This window comes from Chlorocebus sabaeus, chromosome 11 (assembly GCF_047675955.1).
Source record: "Chlorocebus sabaeus isolate Y175 chromosome 11, mChlSab1.0.hap1, whole genome shotgun sequence".
Classification (NCBI taxonomy): Eukaryota; Metazoa; Chordata; class Mammalia; order Primates; family Cercopithecidae; genus Chlorocebus; species Chlorocebus sabaeus.
In genome coordinates, this window is record NC_132914.1 from 7,511,677 (window position 1) to 7,529,929 (window position 18,253).

Here is an 18,253-nt window from a genome sequence, read left to right on the forward strand (position 1 = left end):
CTGTAGTTCTAAATTTAACCCAGTAAACTTGACTTACCTGAGTCAGTAAATTTGCCTTGCAGAGATGTGTAAGTGACATTATAAGTTAAAATGTTTGATGTTTTAGAGAATCTGATGGATTAGCCTTTGATTTGGAAAGTAAAGTTTTAGACTTGGGCAACCCCCTTTGGGTCCCCTCCCATTGTATGGGAGCTCTATTTTCACTCTATTAAATCTTGCAACTGCACACTCTTCCAGTCCATGTTTGTTCCAGCTCGAGCTGAGCTTTCGTCTGCTGTCCACCATTGCTGATCGCCACTGTTGCAGACCCGCTGCTGACTTCTACCCCTCCGGACCCAGCAGGGTGTCTCTGGTGCTTTGATCCAGTGAGGTACCCATTGCTGCTCCCGATTGGGCTAGAGGCTCACCATTGTTCCTGCATGGTTAAGTTCCCGGGTTCGTCCTAATCAAGCTGAACACTAGTCGCTGGGTTCCACGGTTCTCTTCCATGACCCATGGCTTCTAATAGAGCTACAACACTCACTGCATGGCCCAAGTTTCAATTCCTTGGAATCTGTGAGATCAAGAATCCCAGGTCAGAGAACAAAGGCTTGCCACCATCTTGAGAGTAGTCCACCACCATCTTGGGAGCTCTAAGAACAAAGACCCGCTGGTAACATTTGGTGGCCCATACAGGGATTCTCCAAAGAGGTGAGTAATATTGGACCACTTTCGCTTGCTATTCTGTCCTATCCTTCCTTAGAATTGGAGAAAAATACCGGGCACCTGTTGGTCAGTTAAAAACAATTAGTGTGGCCACCGGACTTAAGACTCACGTGTCAGACTTTCTGGGAAAAGGCTTTCTAACAACTCCCAACCCTTTTGGGTTGGGAGTGTTGGTCTGCCTGGAACCAGCTTCCACTTTCACAATATTCCTGGGGGAAATCGAGGGCTGACTAGAGGCAGAAAGGTATCATCCTGAACTCCCGGCATTGGCCAGTTGAGATCATGGCATAGCCAGAAGTCTCTACTCAATGGTCGCCCATGCATGTGCCCCTACCTTTCCTTCTGATCCATACATCCTGGGTCCTGACCATGACTTTCTTGTAAGTGTAGCCCCAAAATTCTCCTTACCCATGAATCTACTTCTTCCGATACCTGCCTCCTAGGTACTAATGCTTCAGACTTTTACTTCCTTTCCCAAGTATTAGAGCAAGTTGTATCTCCAAAGAGATCTAAGGAAGCTCTGTGCTGCATCCTTAGGCACCTAGGCTATGAACCCTGGCAGTCTTGCCCCTGGTGTCCCTCCCAATTTAGGTATACAGCTCTCTACATGGGCAGTTATGTGGGACCCGTTCCCCACCACCCTTTTTAGGGCCTTAAAACTGATGACCCAGTACTTTAACAATTGGAACTGGGTCTATGACAACATAATAGATCAGGATGAAAACGAATTGAGTAAATTAAAGGAAGGCGCATATTCCTGTAGTGGCAAATGGGGGCAACGAGCGAACATCCTTCCTCTGTGTTCCTAAAATCCATCTACCAAGAGAGAAATTATCTCTCTCACAGCTTCGCCTAGTGATCCTATGTAAGTCAATACTACGGGAAGGACAACATAGCACCCAGAAGTTTATTAACTGGACTTTAGCACACAAAACCAGCAAGCCCATCCTTTTCTCCTCGCTCCCCTTTTCATAGGAAAGAGGCACATAGGATAAACAGGATCCATTTCTCATATTTCATACCCAAAAGGACTTAATCCAGGGCAACAAAAAGTTTAACATTGATAATTAGGGCATATTCCTACAAAGTAAAAGAAGGACAAAGTTCCTAGTAGGCAAAAACTCAATACTCAAAAGGTTACCTACATCCTCTCTGAAATGAATTTGCATAGGAACCCATCAAGATGGGGCAACTGGGTTGTTATGAAATACTCAGGAACCCAGCCCAGCTCTAGAACTCACCCCTGAGTGCAAAGGCAATATTGGGCACGCTGGTAAAGGACCACTAGAATCCAGCAGCCCCGACCCCTTTCTTTATGGTCAAGAAAAGTGGGAAAAGAGGTGCAGGACTGCTACATCGCTGAGCGTAAATAATCCGATAAGCAGAGGTCCATGGGTGGTTGTGCACCCTGGAAAGGAATAAGCCTTAAGATCATAGAGGGTGCTCTAAAACTAATGCTCATTGGAAAATGACTAGGGGTGCTGGCATCCCTACGTTCTTTTTTCAGATGGGAAGCTTCCCCCCAAGGCAAAAACACCCCTAAGATGTATTCTGGAGAATTGGGACAAATTTGATCCTCAAATGCTAAGAAAGAAATGACATATTCTTCTACAGTACCGCCTGGCCACGATATCCTCTTCAAGGGGGAGAAACCTGGCCTCCTGAGGGAAGTATAAATTATAACACCATCTTATAACTAGACCTCTTTTGTAGAAAAGAGGGCAAAAGGAGTGAAGTGCCATATGTGCAAACTTTCTTTTCATTAAGAGACAAGTTGCAGTTATATAAAAAGTGTAATTTATGCCCTATAGGAAGCCCTAAGAGTCTACCTCCCTACCCCAGCTCCCCCCAACTCCTTCCCCAACTAATAAGGACCTCCCTTCAACCCATATGGTTCAAAAGGAGATAGACACAGGGGTAAACAATGAACCAAAGGGGCCAATATTCCCCGATTATGCCCCCTCCAGGCGGTGGGAGGAGGATAATTTGGCCCAGCCAGAGTGCATGTACCTTTTTCCCTCTCAGATTTGAAGCAAATTAAAATAGACCTAGGTAAATTCTCAGATAACCCTGATGGCTATGTTGATGTTTGACAAGGGTTGGGACAATCCTTTGATCTGACATAGCGAGATATAATGTTACTGCTAGATCAGACACTAACCCCAAACGAGAGAAGTGCCGCCGTAACTGCAGCCTGAGAGTTTGGCGATCTCTGGTATCTCAGTCAGGTCAATGATAGGATGACAACAGAGGAAAGAATAACTCCCCACAGGCCAGCAGGCAGTTCCCAGTGTAGACCCTCACTGGGACGCAGAATCAGAACATGGAGATTGGTGCCACAGACATTTGCTAACTTGTGTGCTAGAAGGACTAATGAAAACTAGGAATAAGCCTATGAATTATTCAATGATGTCTGGTATAACACAGGGAAAGGAAGAAAATCCTACTGCCTTTCTGGAGAGACTAAGGGAGGCATTGAGGAAGCACACCTTGCTGTCACCTGACTCTATTGAAGGCAAACTAATCTTAAAGTGTAAGTTTATCACTCTGTCAGTTGCAGACATTAGGAAAAAACTTCAAAAGTGCACCTTAGGCCCAGAGCAAAACTTAGAAACCCTATTGAACTTGGCAAGCTTGGTTTTTTATAATAGAGATCAGGAGGAGCAGGCAGAATGGGATAAACGGGATAAAAAAAGGTTACCACTTTAGTCATGGCCCTCAGGCAAGTGGGCTTTGGAAGCTCTGGAAAAGGGAAAAGCTAGGCAAGTTGAATGCCTGCTTCCAGTGCGGTCTACAAGGGCACTTTAAAAAAGATTGTCCGAATAGAAATAAGCCACCCCCTTGTCCATGCCCCTTATGTCAAGATAATCACTGGAAGGCCCACTGCCCCAGGAGATGAAGGTCCTCTGAGTCAGAAGCCACTAACCAGATGATCCAGCAACAGGACTGGGTGCCCAGGGCAAGCACCAGCCCATGCCATCATCCTTTCAGAGCCCTGGGTATGCTTGATTATTGATGGCCAGGAGGTTAACTGTCTCCTGGACACTGGAGCAGCCTTCTCAGTCTTACTCTCCTGTCCCGGACAACTGTCTTCCAGATCTGTCACTATCCGAGGGGTCCTAGGAGAGGCAGTCACTAGGTACTTCTCCCACCCACTGAGTTGTGACTGGGCAACTTTACTCTTTTCACATGCCTTTCTAATTATGCCTGAAAGCCCCACTCCTTTGTTAGGGAGACATACTAGCAAAAGCAGGGGCCATTATACACTTGAACATAGGACAAGGAACACCTGTTTGTTGTCCCCTACTTGAGGAAGCAATTAATCCTGAAGTCTGGGCCACAGAAGGACAAATGAATGAGTGAAGAATGCCCGTCCTGTTCAAGTTAAACTAAAGGATTCTCCCTCCTTCCCCTACCAAAGGCAGTACCTCCTCAGACCCGAGGCCCAACAAGGACTCTGAAGGATTGTTAAGGACCTAAAAGCCCAAAGCCTAGTAAAACCATGCAATAGTCCCTGCAATACTCCAATTTTAGGAGTACAGAAACCCAATGGACATGGAGGTTAGTGCAAGATCTCAGGATTATCAATGAGGCCGTTGTCCCTCTATACCCAACTGTACCTAACTCTTACACTCTTCTTTCCCAAATACCAGAGGAAGCAGAGTGGTTTACAGTCCTGGATCTTAAGGATGCCTTTTTCTGTATCCCTGTACATCCTGACTCTCAATTCTTGTTTGCCTTTGAAGATCCTTTGAACCCAATGTCGCAGCTCACCTGGACTGGTTTACCCCAAGGGTTCAGGGATAGCCCCCATCTATTTGGCCAGGCATCAGCCCAAGACTTGAGCCAGTTCTCATACTTGGACACTCTTGTCCTTTGGTATGTGGACGCTTTACTTTTAGCAGCCCGTTCAGAAACCTTGGGCCATCAAGTCACCCAAGTGCTCTTAAACTTCCTTGCCACCTGTGGCTACAAGGTTTTCAAACTAAAGGCTCAGCTCTGCTTACAGCAGGTTAAATACTTAGGGCTAAAATTATCCAAAGGCACCAGGGCCCTCAGTGAGGAACGTATCCAGCCAATACTGGCTTATCCTCATCCCAAAACACTACTAACTGTTGGATGTGCCTCCCCCTGCATGTCAGGCCATACATTTCAATCCCTGTATCTTTAACCTCCTTGTTAAGTTTGTCTCTTCCAGAATCGAAGCTCTAAAACTACAAATGGTTTTTCTAATGGAGCCCAGATGCAGTCCATGACTAAGATCTACTGCAGACCCCTGGACTGGTCTGCTAGCCCATGCTCCTATGTTGATGACATCAAAGGCACCCCTCCTGAGGAAATTTCAACTGCGTGACCTACTATGCCCCAGTTCGGCAGGAAGCAGTTAGAGCGGTCATTGGCCAACATCCCCAACAGCACTTGGTTTTCCTGTTCAGAGGGGGGACTGAGAGACAGGACTAGCTGGATTTCCTAGGCCGACTAAGAATTCCTAAGCCTAGCTGGGGAAGGTGACTGCACCCACCTTTAAACATGGGGCTTGTCACTCAGCTCACACCTGACCAATCAGGTAGTAAGGAGCTCACTAAAATACCAATTAGGCTAAAAGCAGGAGGTAAAGAAATAGTCAATCATCTATCACCTGAGAGCACAGGGGGAGGGACAAGGATCGGGATATAAACCCAGGCATTCGAGCTGGCAGTGGCAACCCTCTTTGGGTCCCCTCCCATTGTATGGGAGCTGTTTTCATTCTATTAAATCTTGCAACCGCAAAAAAGAAAAAAAGTTTTAGATTTATGACTTTAAGAGGATTAAGAAAATTGAATAAATGTGTATAAGTTTGATTTATTAGATTTAAAGGGTTGAATAAAAATTTAGAAAGGTTTTGCCTAGTAGTGTTGTTTGCCCTGTCAGGTATTTAAAATATGAATATTAAATGTAACATAGTTAAAAATATTAGGAAATTTGACTTTTATTTCTAAAAAGCAAAAGTACAGCGCAGTGTTTAAGAGCATGGACTCTGGAAAAGACTGTGCAGATCAAAGATCCACAAACTATGGCCTGGTGCCTGTTTTTGCATAGTCTGCAAGCTAAGAAGTATTTGACATTTTTTGGCTGGGCACGGTGGGTCACACCTGTAATCTCAGCACTTTGGGAGGCCAACGCGGGTGGATCATCTGAAGTCAGGTGTTTGAGACCAGCCTGACCAACGTAGTGAAACCCCATTCTACTAAAAATACAAAAATTAGCTGGGCTTGGTGGCATGCGCCTGTAGTCCCAGCTACTCGGGAGGCTGAGGCAGGAGAATCGCTTGAACCTAGGAGTTGGAAGTTGCAGTGAGCCGAGATCACACCACTGCATGCTGGCCTGGGTGACAGAACAAGACTCTGTCTCAAAAAAAAAAAAAAATAAGTATTTGACATTTTTAAATGGTTGGAAAAACATCAAAAGAAGAATACTATTTTGTAACATGAAAATTACATAAAATTCATATTTCAGTGTTCATAAAAAGCATTACTGGAATACAGCCATGCTCATTTGTTTAGGTGTGGCCTATGACTGCTTTCGTGCTCCAGCAGCGGGGTTGAGTCACTGTGACAGAGAGTCTATGGACTACAAAGCCAAAAATACTGACCTTTGAGCCCTTTACAAAGTTTGGTGACCCTGGTCTGGGTTCAAACCCCAGCTCTGCTATTTATTAGTATGACCTTGGGCAAGTCACTCAACTTCTCTGTGCCTCAGTTTCCTCTTTTGTAAAATGGGGGATAATAGTTATTATTAAAAACTATTAGGAGGATTAAATAAATCAGTAGTTGAAAAGTGCTTGAAACAATGCCTGGCACACAGTCAATGCAATATGTGTCTAAACATGGTAAGATTTAACCTATTGAACTTGAATTGTCAAACATTAATTCAGGAATAAGTAAAAATTATTTTTATTTTTTTAAAAATTACTACTTTTATGACTAGAATAAGAATTTAAAATTGAACCTGGATTAACAAAATCTAGGGTTTCAAATCTAGAGCTTCAGTAAATTAAATATTAAACTACAAAGTCACCCTGTTAGCCCTTTCCCAGCACCTCTGGGACTGTGGACCAAGTTCTGTGAATGATTCTATGGCCCAGGAGATCAAAGATCTCTAGGGTTTATCAGTAAGTTTTCTCTAAGACTGGGAAGTGGGTGCCTGGAGTTATGCCTGGATTAAATTTTGACTTCCTAGCCGTCTGATTTTGCACAAGTCTTATCTGTAAAGTGGGTCTAGTAGTATCTATTTAATAGGGGTATTAAGAAGATTAAAAGCATTGAGATACACAAAGTGTTTTACACAACGCCTGGATTTTAGTAAACATCAGTTATTATTATTAGCATTCTTCCAAGATCTGCACACAAAGTGACTGACTGCTAAGCAGTCGATAAACTCCTAGCAGAGCAGAAGGTTATGTGTGTCGTGATGTTTAAGTGGTACTGGGAAACTGGTTGCCTTGATGTTCTGAAACTCTACTGTATCAGATGGGTTCCTTTAAACATTGCTCTCTCTACGGGTCCTGTTTTCAAAAGCATGCACCTTCTGGAGGGCAACTCTTCATCCTTGTGTGGTTTAGTTTATCAGGTACTAGGTATTTTCCTCACGATGGCAGCCTGAGAACAGGGGACACCCAAGGGCTGGGATTTGTGTGCTCAGAAGAAAACGGGGCATAGGATTGGGGCGTCTGAAAGAGGGCGAAAAGGCAAGGAAAAGGAGAAATGTTGCACAGTCTTATGGTCTCTCCCCTGCCATTCTGTTCCCCTGAGGTGTCAGAACAGCTTCTCTATCTTCCCAGGGATGAGTTTGCACAGACAGTCCCTGTGGCCCCCTGAGGCCTCCACCTTTGACATCTGCAGAGCAGCCAGGGAACAAGCCCGGCGCATGGCGCCACCTGCTGCCTGCCTGGCTCTCTGCTCGTGCACCCTGGGCTGGGATGGAACTTCTGTTCGTCTGGCACTACTGCCCTTGCTCATTTACCGGCAGCCCTGGGCCCCTCCTTGCTCTTCTCCGTGACACTAGGACTCCCTTGGTCTTGAAGCCGGGTGAGATTATCGGGGTTTGTTTCCCAATGACTTTGAGGTTTGACAGCAGAGCACATTCTCTGGCAGATGAAGGGGCCTGAGGCTTAGTCTTATTCCGTGATTAAAAGCATTTCTTGTATGTTTGTGCTTTCCCAGCCTGGAGTGGTGGGAATAAGGCCGCTATGTTGACTTAGTGGAAGGAAGGGCTGACTCACTGTACACCTTCCCTGTACGTTACCAGCTCGAGATCTCAGGATGCGTTGGACCCTATTTTGGTCTCCGGAATTTGTCATCATTCAGTGCTATTTTCCCCATTATGCAGAGGTGGAGAGGGATTGAGGCGGGGGCGGGCCCCTGTCTCCATGGAGACAGTGACGCTGCCCCGCTAGGGGTTATTTGGAAGTGGGGCAGACCTAGGAGGCTGAAGAAGGCCTCGGACTGAACTCCCCAGTCCCTGGTGTTAGGGCCTTTCTCTTTCTTGTGCTTGGGAACATTAGCAAGCTCCATTTTAGAGGGGAGAACTGAGGCTCAGAAGGGGCAGCGAATCCCATTGGGTCACAATGCGCCCAAGGGAAGAGGCAGGATCAACTGAGCCTAAGATCTCGCGTCTTAGGCTTTCCCCCAGAACCTGGGAAGCCCTTCTTAGCTCCATTCTTCTTTGAGCTTACCGTCAAACAAATCCTACGGCCCGTGGCCTTTTTGAGCGCTCCTAGAGTCGACTCTCCAAGACCTGCTCTCTAAGGTGCTCTTCCCCTTTAAGACTCAAGGCTCTTCCCGTCAGGCTGCAACGCAGTCTTAAGGCCCCGCCCCTTCAGACAGCTTCCGCTGGGCCTGGGCCGCAGCTGGGCGGTCACGGCCCCTTTAAGTTTGAGCCCCGCCCCCTGACTCCCCGCCCCCCCTTCTCCCCTCCCCCAAGCCCGCACCTGGTGGCCCGGCGGGTCGTGCGGCGCGGCGCTCGGCGGTGAGCGCAGGACCCGGAGGGGGCGCGGGACAGCGTCCCTGGGCCCTCCCCACCTTTGCGGTGGCCTCGCGGGTCCCAGGGGCGGGGCTGGAGCGGCAGCAGGGCCGGGGAGATGGGCGGTGGGGAGCCGGGAGGGACCGGGCCGAGCCGGGGGAAGGGCTCCGGTGACTTAGGGGGAGGGAATGCCCCTCTGCCGTGCTCACCGTATGCTGGGGCTGCGGGGTCCTGGGTATGGTCGGGCTGTTTTCCCAGTCTCCCTTGCCCGGGCAGTGTCCCAGTCCAGCCCGGTTGTTGAAGCGTCCCCGTAGTCCCCCGGGTTCCAGGCCCCTTTGTGGGGGCGGCTGCTGGCCCCCAGCCCATGAGACCGTAGTCGTGGAGGCCGCTGCAAAGGCACAGGCTGGAAGCGGTGGCCTTTGAGGGGGGCGGCAGGAGAGAGTACCGACCTCCTTCGAACTCCTGGCAGAGGTGGGGGTCACAGCAAAAGGCACCGGGGTGGAGGGCGGCCAGTGCGGGGCAGACGCCTGTGTGCCTTCCTCAGCTGCGGGCAGAGCTGTGGGTCTGGGAAGAGTCTGGCTTCGGTACTTCAGTTCCAAACCTCCTGTGTCCATCAGAGAGCTGGCGGTCACCATGGCAATGCGGGAGCTGGTGGAGGCCGAATGCGGGGGTGCCAACCCGCTCATGAAGCTAGCCGGGCACTTCACCCAGGACAAGGCCCTTCGGCAGGAGGGACTGAGGCCTGGCCCCTGGCCCCCTGGAGCCCCAGCCTCTGAGGCAGTGAGTGTTCTTGAGGTGGAAAGTCCAGGTGGTGGTCTGAGGTGGAGGGGCTGTTTGTACATGTTGGTATAACTGCTTTCTGTATTGTGTTGCAAATCATAGTAGTTACCACTTAATGAGCGTTTACTAAACACTAGAAAACCCTGTGCACCTTTAAGTAAAGGCAACCATTTTATGGATGGACAAACCGAGGCTCAGATGCCTGTGGTATTCATCAACCCCTCATTTTAGAGGAACTGCGCCATTTTGCATCTCTGTCTTTCTCTCTTAGGCCTCCAAGCCTTTGGGAGTAGCTTCTGAAGATGAGGTAAATAGACCAGTCTCTTTTCTGTCCCATTTTTCTCTTGCCCATTGTGTTTTTACCTTTAAACTTAGTTCACCCATATTTCAATTTTGGGGCTTTCCTGACCAAATGAGAATGCCTGCTTGTTTTTAAATGTATTTTTTTGTGCTTCTAAATCTATGCAAAGACAATTTCTCTTTGTGTGTCTCCAGTTTCTGTGTTTTCCTTTCCTTGTATCTGACATTGGGATCCCCCCTCCAGTAGGTCCTGTCTTTTGCTGGGGCCTCCTGACCCTATGGGTTCATTTCATCATTTCTCTTCTGGCAGTTGGTGGCTGAATTCCTGCAGGACCAGAATGCACCCCTTGTGTCCCGTGCCCCTCAGACCTTCAAGATGGATGACCTCCTGGCTGAGATGCAGCAGATTGAGCAGTCAAACTTCCGCCAGGCTCCCCAGAGAGGTGAGTCCAGTCTAGTGGGAGGGGAGATTGTTTTCCATGTAGCCAGGGCCAAGGAAGGGGGTTCCATTGGATGCTGCTGGCATTGGGGAACTGAGATGCAGAAGGAGACAAAAGCAACAGAGTGTTTTCACATGTACTCAGGGTTCTTTAGGCATGATGGAATGGTATGTATTGCTTCTTTCTTAGTTTTCTTTCTCTCTCTCTCTTTTAAGCCCCTGGTGTGGCAGACTTGGCCTTGTCTGAGAACTGGGCCCAGGAGTTTCTTGCAGCTGGAGATGCTGTGGATGTAACTCAGGATTATAATGAGACTGACTGGTCCCAAGAATTCATCTCTGAAGTTACAGGTGAAGCTTGTTATGGGAAAATCTATACTGGCTTCTATGGGGCAGAATTCTATACCTTTCCCCTGTGGGTATAGCGTGATGACGATTTTTCTGGCCTCATGACTCATTTCTAGAGGGTTAGGGTACTGAACTCAGTTTCCCTTAGGTGATAACAGAATGAAATGTATATTAAACAGAGGACTGGGTTTGTACTAGATAAGAGCTTTTGGATAGAGAGAACGAAGAGGTAGGTTGTCCTTTTTGTTACCTGGAGCTTTATCACTGTGGTTTGGTGGCGAGGATCTACAGATTGGATGGATGGCGGTGTTGCTGAGGAGGAGAGTATTCACTACGGCACCTGGGATTCTGGCATTAAGTTATTTTGAACAGAACTGGGGCCTTCAGAGTATTGTGAAGTTCAAGTGCCTGAAGTATATGGTTTTAGAAGGTAAAGACCATACCATGATGATGATGATAAAAATTAATAACGATAGTTATGTTCTAGGCCTTGGGTTACATGCTTTGAATGCATTGTCTACTTACTCTCCTTGAGAACCCTAGAGGTAGTTACTGTTTTTAGACCTAGTTTAAAGATAAGAGAATTGAGGCTTAGAGGTGAAGCGTGCCCAAGGTTACACAGCTTTGTCAGTGGTAGAGTTGGGATTTGACCCTGGATTTGAATGATTCCTGACCCTGCGGCCTTAACTGTGATGCTATACTGCCAGGCCTGCAATTTATGCTCTTTCTTGCTTTGCTACAGATTTCAAGGTCGCAGCCTAATTTTTCCTCTTTGAAAGCATCCATTGCTCCCTGCATCTTTTATGATTGATTCTTCTTGCCCTAAGCCTATCTAATCAGGGACATGGTGGGAAGGGCAGTCTCTTCAGCTTTCCTCTTCCTGCTTGCTCTCAAAAGTTAGCCTTCTTCCAGTTTAAGAAATCAAGAATAACAAGAGATACACATGGAGAAAGTTACAAAGTTCCAGGATCTCGGGGAGTCGCATCATCATGGTTCCTGAATTTTTCTGAGATGATTAAAGGGACTGGATTGGTTTCTACCCCCACCATTTTAATTTATGTTCTGTCTTGCTTTGCTACACATTTCAAGGTCTCAGCTTAATTTTCCTTGAGAGCATCCATTGCTCCTTGCATCCTTTAGGATTGATTCTTCTTACCTTAAGCCTATGTGATCAGGGACAAATGTGTGTGAAGGAGGCCCATGTTTAGGATGGGCTTCTCCGCACACAAGAGAAAAACCCCAAATCTAAAAGCTAAAACTCACCTTTAATAAGATCTGTGGGTCTGTTTTATCACGTGTCTCTTTCCCACCCGTAAATTGGAGTTAAGGTAGAACAGTAGGTGCTCTTGGCTTTGTTAATAGTGCTAAGCACTATATCTTCTTAAGCTCATTAGAACTTCATAGTAACACTTACAAGGTGGATATTTTCCCCTCATTTTATAGATGAGGAGACTGAGATTTGGAAAAGTTAAATACTTTGTGCAAAATCATTGAATAATAGAGATATTCAAACTCATGTCTGTGTGACTCTTGAGATTCTTTTTTTTTTTTTTTTTTTTTTGTTGAGACAGGGTCTTGGCTCTGTCGCCCAGGGTGGAGTGCATGGTGTGATCTCTACTCACTGCAACGTCTGCCTCCTGAGTTCAAGGGATTCTCCCATCTCAGCCTCCTGAGTAGCTGGGACTACAAGTGTGTGCCACTCTGCCTGGCTAATTTTGGTATTTTTAGTAGAGACAGGGTTTCACCATGTTGGCCAGGCTAGTCTTGAACTCCTGACCTTAAGTAATCCACCTCAGCCTCCCAAAGTGCTGGGATTACAAGCGTGAGCCCCTGCACCCTCCCTCAAGTTGAGATTCTTTGTGAAATTGCCACAAGTTAAAATCTGAACCATAGCAAAGACCCTCTCCTAGACAGAAACTCAGTTTTTCACATAAACCATAGACTTAAGTGCTATCTCTTATCGCAGAGAGGCTTCTGTTGTAATGTGGGCATTAGTCATTTTTGATAACTCAAAAAAATCATTGCTACTATGAGCATTGAGATGGATGAAATTTTTGTTATAATTGCCTGAATTGCGTGCAGCCAGTAAAATCTTCCTTAACTTGAAATGAAAAACAACTTTAGAAAAACATGTTGGATCTGTCTCACCAGTTAAATGCTCTGAGTAGAGCTCTTCTAGTGTTTTGTATATTCTTTGGGAATTGTGCCTGTTTCACAGAGGCAGAGGCATGCACACCTTAGAACTGGAACTGAGCTGTTTGAAGTCTGCCTTCATAAAAATGCCTTCTTGCAGCAGTATATTGCTTCGCACGTACTAGGCCTCTGGTATTGAATGAATGAATGGAGGTCTGGGGGAAAAAGCTAAAGGAAAGGAGTTGGTTTTGTCATAACTGACTTTTTTTTATTATCCTTCGTTTTTAATTATAGCGTTTGTGGCCGATACGTCAATTGTATAGGTTAACTGTGGTTTTATAGACAAGTAGATTTTGAGATGAAAGAAGGCTATACTCTTTAAGTTCTTATTTTAAAATCTCCATTGTTAAGAGTAAAAATCAACTTTAAAAAGAACTTTGCAGCTCAGTTATTTAAATTTAAATTTTTTATTTGGAAGTACTTAGTTTCCCTGGAAGTTGCCAAAAAAAAAAAAGTATAGGAAGGTTCTATGTACCCTTTACCCAATCTCCTCCAGTGGTAACATTTTACGTAACAGTTATGCAGAGATCAAAATCAAGAAATTGCCCTTGTTTCAATCATCAGAGTTCTTTAGGTTTTACCAGTTTCACATGCCCTTATTTGTGTGTGTGTGTTTTATCCAATTTTATTAAATGTGTAGATTTGTGTAAGCACCATCACGATCGAGATACAGAACTATTCTCTCACCACATGAAGCTCATTTTTTTAGCTTACCTTATTTTGTGATGGAATTCCCCTGTCTTAAGTCTTCTGGGCCAAAAAATCTTGTGTTTGCTCAGATCTGGAGATAAAACACATCTTTCAGGGTTCTTAAATTTAGACAGCTTCGGTTGACATGGTATATGAGGTTCATATGATAATTGTGAGAGATAAACCTGCACTTTCATGGGAAAAGCCACAGATAGCAGTAGCAGAAGATAACTGGCAACAGATCTTTTCTGGATGGTGGAGGAGAGGCTTTGGAATAACAGTCTCATTGTGATGTTTTCTGTTTTTGGTACAAGTTTGCCATGAGCAGACTAATGGTAATAGCTAACATTTGTTACTGTGTGCGTTGGTCTTCACAGCAGCCGCTACTGTTACCTCTGCTTTGACGATAAGGACATGGAAACTTAATGTCCTTATCGGAGGTTGAGTAACTCGTCTGAAGATGCACAGTGAATAAATGATGGAGTTAGGATTTAAATGTGGGTAGAACCTGTATTCTTCTCCACAGTGCTGCTATTTAGCAGACACAGAAACTTTCATGAGTAAGAGTAGTAGCAAGTTCTGAGTTTTTGAATTTTGAGCTTGGGAAAGATGTGCCTAGAAGGAATGAGTAAACAATGAGAAATTATATGAGGCGCACATTTTGAGTGGGATATTTGGTATCCAGGTTGTTCTCACTCTGCTAATCTATGACCTCAGGCAGTGGCGTCCCCTCTTTAGACCTTAGTTGCCTTGATCTCAGGTGTATCCACGTGGATCTGATTTTCTGTAGAAATTTCTCAAAGGTTGTGAAGGTAATGTGTTACTCTTTTGATTCTTTTGGTTATTTGACTCTTTTGTTGGAGTAGGTTCCCAATGCCAAGAAATTCTGAGTCCTGTGGCTAATATGGCCAAATACCAAAATTTGAGGATGGCTTTTCTCAGCTCTGGGATTTTGTTCCCTAAACTGCCTCATATCTATTGTTAAGTCCTCATGTCTGTTGTAAAAATTCAAAGGTGCTTTGTATTTTTTCTGTTTTTTTTTTTTTTTTTTTTTTTGTCCTTGAGAGGACCATTTCGTAGCAATTTGAAATATTTTCTGTGAATTTGAGGAGCCCTTATGGCCAGAATATGCTTTTGTAAAATACTCTAGTTGAGAGGAGTGATTGGAGAGTTGAGGAGGGAGTAGTTATTTTTCAATAGAATGGAACTAAGAATTTCAACTAAGAATGGAACTAAGGAACTAGGAGATCTTAAAGTCTCTTTGAGTATTAAGCGTCTCCTTTCTGTCTCCACACTGGAGGCAACAGTCTAATTGGGGCAAATGGAAGAGAAATGCTTCCTGTAAGAGCTAGTGAGCAGAATCTGCATTGAATTTTTGAGAGTCCTTGAAATCAAGAGACTGGATCTATGGTCAAAAAACAATTGCCAACCATATTTCTTATTACATTATTACATTATATATTATATATAAGGTATATGTATAATGTATAATGATGTATATGTATAATATATACATTGTATATAATATATAATGTAATAAGTAGTATTATTTATAATTAGATATATTATGAGAATCTTGATCCTTTGTTTTTCACATTTGACATTTCATGCTCAGATTTTGAGACTACTTTGTTAACATTATTCAGGCAAAGTCTCAGTTAAAATGGAGTAGAAATTTTTGTACTTTAATACCGAAGGGGTAAGTCGACTTTCTCACTGTTAAAAGCAAGGGCAGTCAGATCTTGAAACTAGGGACAGACTGCTAGTATCAGCTAATACTTTCACACCCCTGCCCACATGTCCCTCTTTAATGCAAATTGGAGTTAGTAGGTTCTCAACAAGAGAATGGAGTTCCCCCTTGGGAACTGTCCTTGTCCTGGGCCAGGAGGGGGGAATAGCAGGGGAAGATGGTGGCAGACTAACGAGTAAGATTAGTTCTGGACACAGGGCAGAAGGAAAGAACACTGCAGACTTGTAGCTTCTCTTTGTTTCCTTGTTCTTTAGGGCCCGCAGTCAGTCTCCTTGTTTTTTTTCTAACCTCAGGATATTAAGGGCAAAGTCCTGGAGGTTGAAAAACAGTTCAGCACGCTCATTGAGTTTGTTGCCTTGATAGGTTTATTCTGATATTGCAGCAGTCCCCTTTGTCACTAGAGCTTCTGAGACAGTTTCTAGATTTAGACTGAAAAAACATAGCTACTCAAAGATAATCAAAAGTGAGAAAAGTCAGAATAGTGTTTTCTTCTGCGGGCTGGGAGACTGAGGTAGCCTGTGAGGGAACTGTAAACATTCTGTATCTTGATCCGGGTGGTGGTTATGTGAGTGTATTCATATGTGGAAGTTAATTTAGCTGTACACTTACGTTTGGTAGACATTGTATGGTTTCATATTTGTATGTTACATTTCAATTAAAAAATGAAAAAACCCACCAAACATCCATAGGGAAGAGCAGATCCATGTATCTTTCATTCTAGCCTAGCACTCCACTTCTCTGATCCTCTTGGTAGGCAAATTACAATGAAATAAGGCTCCTTTGGCCGGGATTGTGTGAACTCTGGGTAGAGGGAGAACAAACCAGAGGGCTGGTTAAGGAACAGGAGCCCTTCTGTGCTTCCTTCACTCCTTACTGGCTCTCCGCTGTACTTTTGAGGAAGGTGAAAGCCCTTCTGCTTCCTATTTCTTACTGAAATATCTTGTACTTCAAGCAAAAGAGTTTAGTTCTTAATCCTTTCCTGAGCTTCCTTATTTGATCTCCCGTTCCCAACTCTCGGTAAATTTCTGCCCCAGGCTCCTTGAGAATGGGTTGGATATCGAGTTTGTTGAAAATTTAGTAGTATATTCTTTTGACCAGGGGTTTCTGAGGGAGTCAACAGAGCTTTGTCTGCTTTGGTGTGGCTAAGAGGGTTAGTTGAATGTGGACCTCTCTTTCCCTTTCCCTGAGCCCATGCTGAATGAACCCGTGTGATTTCCCCACCTCTCTGCTCCTTGCAGACCCCTTGTCTGTGTCCCCCGCCCGCTGGGCTGAGGAATATTTGGAGCAATCAGAGGAGAAGCTGTGGCTGGGAGAACCTGAGGGAACAGCCACGGATCGCTGGTGAGTTCAGCTGCCTCTTTCCAAATCCTGTGAAAGGAGTATGGACAGTTTTCCCAGCCTCCTCTAACCTCCTCCATCCACGTTCTCAAACCAACTTGCTTTATTATTTAAGATTTCCCCTTGGATTATTACTCCTGTGAATTTATGGTTCAGATGTAGTCAAGGACTGGGTGGTTGTGTGCCTGGACTCGGGAAACTGAGGTGGGAGGATTACTTGGGCCCAGGAGGTCAAGTCTAGCCCGAGCAACATAGTAAGACCTTGTCTTTAAAAAAAAACAAACAAAAGCACATGCATGTGCACACACAGAGCCACACACACATACACATATGTATACATGCATACATATATACATGTATATGTACATGTGTATATATGCACATACACGTATACATATACACGTAGATACATACACATGTATATATGCATGCACATGCATACACATACATGTATATACATACATGCACATATATACACACACATGTATATATACATATATACATATCAGCTGTATTTGGGAGGAAGGGAGTTTTCAGGCCGTTTTAAAATATATATATATATGTAAATATATATATTTTTCAAGAATCCTAACTATCCTATGTGAAGTTCATAACTACATCTTAAAGCTCATAATTTTACCTTGTTCCCTTAATTTTGAGCCTGCTACTATCCCATCTGTATGCAAAGATATGTTTGGGAAAGGGAGAGGTAAAAGGATGTAGCTAGTACTTTCACACTCCTGCCCAAATGTCCTTCTATAATGCAAATTGGAGTTTGTAGGTTCTCAACAGAAGAATGGAGTTCCCCCATAGGAACTGTCATTGTCATGGGCTAGGAGTGGGGAGTAGCATGGGGAAGGTGATGGCAGACTAATGTGTAAAATTAGTTCTTACCCGTTCCAGGTATGATGAATATCATCCTGAGGAGGATCTGCAGCACACGGCCAGTGACTTTGTGGCCAAAGTGGATGACCCCAAATTGGCTAATTCTGAGGTGAGCCACATCCCTCTGTTGCTTTGCCCAGCAGAGCTGGTTTTGGAAGGCAAGAATCTTGCTTCTCTTACCCCAGTTTAAAGAGAAGGAGAAGAGATCCTGGGTCTCTCCCTTCCTGTCTGTAGAACAGAACTTAAGATCCTGCCTCTTCCTTCTAGTGTTCATTCCCTCATCTCCTTGCCTACTAACTCTTTTTTGTGATGCCTTTTCACGTCTTTAGAGCAGAAATCCCTTTCTTTTTGCTCTCTACTTCTTTTAGGGTCTTTAGCATATCTTGTCTGCAGCTAGAGATGGTCAGGGGAGGGGTGAGTACAGGCTCCTCTTGGGCATGATTGAGAGTGCACACCTGGAAGTCCTTTCCCAAGTGGCCTGTGTGTGTCTCTGTGCCCCAGTTCCTGAAATTCGTGCGGCAGATTGGCGAAGGGCAGGTGTCCCTGGAGTCCGGTGCAGGGTCGGGCCGAGCTCAGGCAGAACAGTGGGCAGCAGAGTTTATACAGCAGCAGGTAGGACATTGTCACTTTCCAGTCCCACTTCAGAGCCAGCTGATGGCCCAGGCCATGGGTTCAGTGGTCAGTGGTCCCCGATGGGGAAGGATGAGGCCAGCTTGTCTTGATAGCACCCAGGTCCCAAGTGGGTGGGAAAGAGATTCTGAGAATGGTTTTCTCAGAAGTACCCAGGCTGGTGGTGTTTAGTGGGTATTTAGTGTGCGTCTGACGGG

The 18,253-nt window shown here is 45.0% G+C and overlaps 1 protein-coding gene across 12 annotated transcripts in view; it reads left to right on the forward strand.

Annotated features, from left to right (window-relative positions):
* The first annotated feature begins 7,611 nt into the window (after positions 1 to 7,611).
* PEX5 (peroxisomal biogenesis factor 5) overlaps positions 7,612 to 18,253 on the forward strand; it is a 31,437-nt gene continuing 20,795 nt past the window's right edge. For 3 of the 12 annotated variants that reach the window (XM_007967456.3, XM_037988330.2, XM_007967464.3), the window contains exons 1-8: positions 8,610 to 8,712; positions 9,324 to 9,486; positions 9,758 to 9,793; positions 10,097 to 10,229; positions 10,442 to 10,573; positions 16,442 to 16,544; positions 17,445 to 17,535; positions 17,928 to 18,038. In XM_007967456.3, the coding sequence (XP_007965647.3) occupies positions 9,340 to 9,486; positions 9,758 to 9,793; positions 10,097 to 10,229; positions 10,442 to 10,573; positions 16,442 to 16,544; positions 17,445 to 17,535; positions 17,928 to 18,038 (753 nt within the window). In that variant the 5' untranslated portion in view covers positions 8,610 to 8,712; positions 9,324 to 9,339. Of the gene's footprint in view, positions 7,773 to 8,609; positions 9,178 to 9,323; positions 9,487 to 9,757; positions 9,794 to 10,096; positions 10,230 to 10,441; positions 10,574 to 16,441; positions 16,545 to 17,444; positions 17,536 to 17,927; positions 18,039 to 18,253 lie in introns of those variants that run through there. The other 9 variants (XM_037988333.2, XM_007967466.3, XM_037988334.2 and 6 more) reach the window with 7 other exon arrangements.